The sequence below is a fragment of the Lynx rufus genome, unplaced genomic scaffold, assembly GCF_022079265.1.
Source record: "Lynx rufus isolate CCGP_SWC_20201006 ecotype Redwood Valley unplaced genomic scaffold, mLynRuf1.p SCAF_1, whole genome shotgun sequence".
NCBI classification, from domain to species: Eukaryota; Metazoa; Chordata; class Mammalia; order Carnivora; family Felidae; genus Lynx; species Lynx rufus.
In genome coordinates, this window is record NW_025814823.1 from 137,105,664 (window position 1) to 137,113,510 (window position 7,847).

The 7,847-nt window shown below is 41.8% G+C and overlaps 1 protein-coding gene across 1 annotated transcript in view; it reads left to right on the forward strand.

The window, feature by feature from the left end:
• The window catches only part of PTCD2 (pentatricopeptide repeat domain 2), a gene marked incomplete at its 5' end in the record, with an annotated part of 32,359 nt that extends 25,995 nt beyond the window's left edge, over window positions 1-6,364 (forward strand). Inside the window, 2 exons of the mRNA XM_047076398.1 lie at window positions 921-1,034; window positions 5,100-6,364. Of these exons, the coding sequence (XP_046932354.1) occupies window positions 921-1,034; window positions 5,100-5,324 (339 nt within the window). The remainder of the gene's footprint in view (window positions 1-920; window positions 1,035-5,099) is intronic.
• Window positions 6,365-7,847: the final 1,483 nt, after the last annotated feature.

Sequence of the window (7,847 nt, forward strand, 5' to 3'; positions counted from 1 at the left end):
GAGGGAGACCCAGAATCCAAAGCAGGCTCCAGACTCTGAGCTGTAGGCACAGAGCCCAACGCAGGGCTCGAACCCACAAACTGTGAGATCATGACCTGAGCCGAAGTTGGATGCTCAACCTGCTGAACCACACAGACGCCCTGTTATTTTCTTTAACCTTTTATGTATTTTTCAAATTGTACTAGTGAATATTGGTAATGGGTGGAGCGAAGGGGGGAATGTGTTTTTTTCCTTGGGTTAAATATGTCTATCTGATGGAAGGTAGTTAGTGGTACCATCTTAAAAGCCAAGTTCCTTAATAGCCACAGTGTAAATAGGAGTACTTGAACCAGCTTCCTCTTGATACCTGCAACTGATTAGCCTGCAATTTCTAGGAAGGAAGGGAGGAAGGGAGGAAGGAAAGGTAAAGGTATATTTCACCCCACAGTCGATCTTAGGAGATAGTCTCATAGTCCTCTGCTCCGAATCTGGAAGAAATAGGAAGAAACTGATAGTAATGTTTGAGTACCTGCTGTGTGCTGGTATTTTATTCGATATTCACAGTAATTCCAAATGTGAGATGTAAACCTATTTTCCTAATTTTATAAATGCAAAAGTTGGAAGAGCTTAAATACATGGCCAGAGTTACATAGCTCATAATTGCCCATGCCAGGAGTCCAGCCCAAATATGCCAGACTCCAAAATCTGTATTTTCTCCATTTCTATCTTTAGGTAAGTTTTGAAGTTGAGGTGTTTTAATTAGCTGTTGGAAACCCAAGTTCTGGCTGATAGACATATGTTCGAAGCATCTTTGAATTTGTGCAAGAGAATGAATTAGGTAATAGCATGAAAGCAGGTAGATGCCTGTAAATGTAGGGTTCATACATCATTGTTGAGCGCTGGCTCAGTCTTGTTTTTGCTTGTTTGTTCTTTGTATTCAGATTTTGATTCATATCCAGTCAAATATGTTGAAAACCCTGATAAAGATATTAAAGGATGCTGCAGATGGAAATTTATCAAAATTTGTGAAAAGACAGGAGTTCTCAGAAGAAGTGGTGAGTATGAGATTGCTGCAGAAATGATTTAAAGGTGAAAGGACATGCATTAGAGTATCCACTTACTGTCTTCATTCTACAGGCCGCCACCTTAAAGAGCGTCAAGTATGACAACATCTCTCTTTTTCCTGTTAAAAGATTTCTGTTTGGGTGCAAAGGTTTTTTTTCTTCCAACAGGAAGTATCCTCTGAAATTCTAGGAAAACTTGGTCCTCTTACATTATTTCCCCACCCCCCACATAGTGTTTTCCTGCATCCTGGGTCCCCTTTTTCCTCAAGCCCTCCAGTACCTTCTGCCCACTCCCTGACCCCTGCGCCCTGGTTCATGGCGGAAGTAAGAGCAATCAGGAGAGAACTGCTGCCTCACCAACCACCTCCTGTCCCGCCTGCTCATCTTTCCTCCTGAAGCCATGGCAATTGAATGCACCTCTCTGGAGCAGGCTTCCCCACTGAGCCCTAGAGCCCATCCCTCAGACCCACTGTAGGACATCAGTTCAGAAGATATTTTACCCTCTTTTGAGCATCATGAACATCCCCGTCCCTGGGGATCATTCCCATCAGCAATAAGCTACAGTAGCTCTCATCTTAAAAATTAAAAAAACAAAAAGTGTCTCTACACAAATAAAAAGACACACTGTGTGTTGAGATAGGAGGACTCAACCCCATAAAGTCAGTTCTTCCCAACTTATTGTGATAATGTAACCTAATAAAAGTGCCATTAGTTTTGTTTGTGTGGTTAAAGTTTAGTAGGAAGAACAAACTAACAAGAATAACTGGGAAAACCTTGTGAGAGGAGAGCAGGGAGGGGTGCTAGACCTGCCAGAAATTTAACCGTATTAATGCTTCTATAATCAGAACTTTGGTTTTAGGTACTGAATAGACCAACTAATGGAACTGTATAAATGTTTTTGCAAAACTATAAAACAAAATTAAATAGAAATGATTAAGCAGTTTCAAAAAATTGAAAGCAGAAGGAAACAAAGGAACCCATGTCTCACACTGATGGCTGAAGCACACAAAGAGGAGCTACTGTAAGTCCTTTGAAATTTAGTAATTTGTCCATCAGTAGCTAAAGGGAAAAAAAACTGTAAGGAAATCGTAAATGACTGGCAGTGATGAGTTTGTTACTAATGATATTGGTATTGTCGTTTTGACTAATGAAGAGGCCTGTTTGATTGGTTCGCCCTCCCTGCTTTTCTCCCTCCTTCCCTTGCCTTCTGACGGTACTGGTGCCTGCTGGTTGGCGGGAGAGGGCAGCAGGCTCCTTTCTCCCCCTCTGACATTCTGTTGCCCTCCCAGCCCTATCCCTTTTTTGGACTTGCACCCAAAGGCTTCTACCTGCTGGCAAAGGGAGCTTGTCAGGAAATTAACTGGATATGATTAATTTAAAGCTTCTGTTTGGATTCCTTAGCGCTGTGGAGGTTGTGATCCACCCAAACCCTTTTGGAGTATGATTTAGGAAAGTAGGGTAACTGGAAATGTAAACCTGTTTTAAAGTGCACAGTTTGTGCATGTGCATCCATTACTGACACAACTTCAGTTTCCCCAGCAGCACTAATGCTTATCACTCTACTTAGATCTGGTTTATCAATATGTTGTCTCCATTATATGACTGAAGCATCCAAACAAACACCACATTGAGAAATACTGATTTTTTCCCCAAAGTCTGTAAGATTGACTTATTTCAAAAGCTCCCCCTCTAGCTGAGTGTGTTCCTGGTTGTTGTGAGGCTGCATGGGGAACTGCCGTTGAGAAATAAATAAATGCTCTAACTCCAGTAGCCTTTGAACAGCTCTAAGTAACACTTGTAAGACTGTATGCAGAGTCCTCCATTATAAAACCTGCATCTTACAAGTGCTCTGGGTAGTGTTGATGCCAACAGCTATTAAAGATGTCTCGTATGGGGCGCCTGGGTGGCTCGGTCGGTTAAGCGTCTGACTTCGGCTCAGGTCATGATCTTGTGGTTTGTGAGTTTGAGCCCAGTGTCAGGCTCTGTGCTGGCAGCTCGTAGCCTGGAGCCTGCTTCCGATTCTGTGTCTCCCTCTCTCTCTCTCTCTCTACCCCTCCCCCACTCACGCTCTGTCTCTGTCTCTCAAAAATGAATAAACTAGGGGCGCCTGGGTGGCTCAGTCGGTTAAGCGTCCGACTTCGGCTCAGGTTGTGATCTCGCGGTTCGTGAGCTCGAGCCCCGCGTCGGGCTCTGTGCTGACAGCTCAGAGCCTGGAGCCTGTTTCAGATTCTGTGTCTCCCTCTCTCTCTGCCCCTCCCCTGTTCATGCTCTGTCTCTCTCTGTCTCAAAAATAAATAAACGTTAAAAAAAAAAAAAAAGATGTTTCGTGTGTGGAGATAAGGTTATACCTACCACCAAAGGAATGTTGAAAAGAATTGTTGGGTTGTTTTTTTTTTAATTACTATGATTAAAATCTCTCCAAACATTCACTGTTTCTTCACTGATTTCTTTTTTGAAACTAACCTAATAATGGAGTAAAATCTCTTTTCTGCCTAAGTTGTAGAATGGTCCCTGTGACACCATTTGGTATTTGTGTAGTGATGGGAGAGAATTGATGCAGTATATGCAATTAGAGCAAAGTTATCTCCAGCTTGGCATGTTTGCTTGGCTGCTTTCGAAAACCATATGCTGCCCATTAGGTCACCTCACCTTCAACATGGGGCAGGGACTAAACAAGCTATTCATTCTTCTTAAGAATAACATAAAATGCTGAAACTTCTTACCTGAAGGTTCCTGGGAGCCCTTATTTGAAAGGAAGGTATGTTGGCAGCAGATAGGGTTATGATCTATCTAGAAGGTGACCAGAGGATTTCTTAGGGATCTTGATCACACGTAAATTTTATAAGATGTGTTGTTGGATTGTATCATAAATAAGGATTGAACGAAGTCAACTATTGATTTTGTTCAAAAGTAGCTTTACATTGTTATTTAGAGCTCACCCATTTTTGTAGAATTAAATGCCATTCTTAACACTTTTGAGTCCAATGTTTATACCTTTGGTTTAGACATCTCCATGCCTCATATTTGTGTATATCCAACAACCTCTTGACTTACCCACTTAGAACTTTCACAGGCATCTCAACCAGAACTCTTGATGTTTTTATGCTTCCAAATCTGTTCCTCCCATCTTGCCCATCTCTATTAATTACCTCACCCATCACCAAGTTACTAAAGCCCAAATTAGGAAGATGTCTTTGATTCCTCCCTTTCCTTGACCTCTTCCTCAATAAATCCTTTCAGTTTAACTCCCCAGATATACTTGATAGATGTCTACTTCAGCATGTTGTGTCTATGTTGTGTCTATGTTTGGGGATGTGTCGAGTAAGAAATTGCTGCGGCTAAGGTCAGAGAGGTTTTTTCCTGCTTTCTCCTCTAGAGTTTTGATGGTTTCCTGTCTCACATTCAGGTCCTTTATCCGTTTTGAGTTTATTTTTGTGAATGGTGTAAGAAAGTGGTCTAGTTTCAACCTTCTGCAAGTTGCTGTCCAGTTCTCCCGGCACCATTTGTTAAAGAGACTGTCTTTTTTCCATTGGATATTCTTTCCTGCTTTGTCAAAGATAAGTTGGCCATACCTTTGTGGGTCTAATTCTGGGGTTTCTATTCTATTCCATTGGTCTATGTGTGTGTTTTTGTGCCAATACCATGCTGTCTTGATGATTACAGCTTTGTAGTAGAGGCTAAAGTCTGGGATTGTGATGCCTCCCGCTTTGGTCTTCTTCTTCAAAATTACTTTGGCTATTTGGGGTCTTTTGTGGTTCCATACAAATTTTAGGATTGCTTGTTCTAGCTTCAAGAAGAACGCTGGTGTAATTTTGATTGGGATTGCTTTATTCAATATCAGGAATGATTTTCAAGTACTAATTGTGAATTTTTTGTATAGCTTATAGAATCCCATGTAGTTATTCATACTTCTGTGTGGCCCAGTACCCTGGTTTTCACCATTATAGGTATACACTATACGTTTTAGTGCATTTGGACCTCCACTTCTTGGAGAATCAGAAGAACAAGGAAGAAATCTTGCATAGTGATAATGATCTGCTCTTTGGCTTTTTCCAGCTGGCCAAAGCAAGGAAAAAAGTGAAGGATGTGCCCACCCTTCTCGCCAAATTTGATGAGATCTATGGGAAACTCCACATTAATGGCCAGGTCACCACTTGCACTTTGGATACTCTCCTCTGCCACACCCCTGGGGACAGAAAATCCCACATGGTACTATTAAGTAAGAGGACAGTCAGCCATCGGACCTTCCAGCCTCTCAACCAGTCTCTGTGGGCTGAATAACCCTATGCTCAAGTCACTCATGGGTCTGAGCTGGAAGGGGCCTCCCAGTGAGTTAATGGCTTCCTAAGAAATCAGGCATTGTACTCCAGTGGATGCTCTGTTAACAAACACTTGGTCTCCTTAAATTTCTGAGTTGATTTCGAACTGTCATGCTGATCTGAGAAGTTAATGTTGTGCCACCGTGAAGATCTAAATCGAGTCCAGCAGAAAGCTCCGCTCCCTCAGAAAGGACACTTCCTCCGTATAAAGTTCTAAGGATCCTTGAAGGAACATGACTGTGGTCTCCAGTCCAACTGCCGGTACCAGCGTAGAACCAAGTAAGCACTAGTGGGAAGGAAATTGCCATAAGTGGTCAACTCCAGTAAATTTTGGGGGGAGTAGTTACTTGCAGACTATACTCTTGCCGAATTCAGGAGGTCTGAAACCCTATTTTGCTACTGTGGGCAATGGCTCAGGATGTTCTCACTATTTCTGTCATCATCTGTGACCCTAAATAAGATGCTTGTGAATCTGCATATTGACTTGAAATTTTCATTTAAGTTTCATTAGGGTCACATTTTCTAAAAAATGAGAGAAATAAAAGATTCCTGAGAAGATATCTTGAAGTTACGGTTTGTTTTCTCAGCAGCACAAACTAACCCAGGACTTAGCTCTCAGAAGTGATAAGTTAACCAAAATTTAAATGGTTATTACTGTGGTCATAGGCAGGCCAATTGCTTTTCAAAATAAATGCCAGTAAAGACACATATGCTCTCTGTATTTTTTGTTTGTTTTTTAAGTATTTGGTCCTACATTTCATCTTATTGATGATCTTCTCTTTTCTCTTGGAATGCTTTATTTTTTTGTAAAAGTAAATGTGTCCTGACAGCAGGTTAAAGTTTCCTCATTCTGATCAGTCACACAATAGTTTGAAACACAGCACCGGTGAGTTGTGCCTTTTGTTTCTCAAGGCCCACGTGATGTTCGCACCTTTCACCCATCTTCCTAGAGTTCTGTATACTCTTTCTTCAGTGCTGCTTCAAAAAGTGAGGTTTGGGGATGCCTGGGTGGCTCAGTGGGTTAAGTGTCCGCCTTAGCTCAGGTTATGATCTCACAGTTGGTGAGTTGGAGCCCTGCATCAGGCTCTGCTGACAACTCAGAGCCTGGAGCCTGCTTCAGATTCTGTGTCTCCTTCTCTCTCTGCCCCTCCCCTGCTCGTGTGCACGTGCATGCTCGCTCTCGCTCTCTCTCTCTCTCTCTAAAAATAAATAAACATTAAATTTTTTTTTTAAAAAGTAAGGTTTGCTTTTAGCTGATTGTTATTCAGAGGCAAGAAGTGTGCATAGAACCAGCAATTTTAGAGTAGGAGGAATCTTCTGAATCTCCTAATTTAACTCCCTCGTCTTTCAGGTGAAAGAAATGACTTGTCCAAATTGGTATAATTAGTTGCAGGTGGAGCTGAGATGAAACTCCCGATCCCTGGTCTGATACCCTTCCCACTAGAGCACATGTCTCTTCAGAGTTCGAATACTAAAGGAGGGCTCCCACGACTCACAGTGTGGCGACTCACTGTGTGGCCATGGGCTCACTGCGGTTTCCTTGTTTGTTAAATGAGCTAATCATACCCACCTCCTAGGCCTGATGTGAGAGTGGAATGAGGTGATCAATGTAAAGCAAGCCGAACAGTGGCTGGCACCGAGCAAGTGCTGAATGAACGTTAAGTATCGTCATTTCTGTCAGTAGCACTCAGAATGTGGGTACCTAGTTGAAGAATTATATAAACAAATGTGTTCTTCCTTCTGTAAAGAAAACCCGAAAGAATTTCTTTTGCTTATGCTTGGTGAGGCCTTACCCCTTTTAAAGAAAACTCTGGGCCTTCATAGAATCTTAATTGTATTTTTTATGCCTCCTGTTTGGATTTCTCTACCTTCAAAGTCTTAGGGAATAATAGGGCATGCTTCCTGTCCCCCAACTTACCTTTTATCTTGTCTGACTTTCACAAAGAGCATTAAAATGCCTTTTATGCCCTGTGTGAACAGCTAACAACCATTCATTACCAAAAAAAAAAAAGGCAGTAAATAGCAACCATGACCTTCCTAAGCTCTGTTGCTCTGAACAGCTGGTGGCTATGGTGGCTCTGCTGACTGCAGAAACTGGGCAATTCGATCTGTTCCCAGAAGTGATGCTGAGAGGCAGCAGTACAGCATGAACTAATGAGCCTTATGTTTACCCCAAAATAATAGATGATTCTGAAGGCTAAAACCCCATCAAGGAGAAAGTTTGCTTAGTGGATCATGAGCATTTCATTCTTTAAAGTTTCATAATTTCCTTGAAAAATGATGTTTTCTTGCAATCGATAATTTGCCTAAAGCATGCACTTACTCTGTTAATGAGAATATTTGGACAGAACATCTTATTCCCCAACCCTGTTATGTGCCTTTGTAGATTGTTTCATTTATTATAAATGTCTCTTGCTTCAGAGTCCAGATGTCATCCTGGTGGATACAGCACAGTGTGAGGAGAGGAAAAGATCCCTCCTTCACT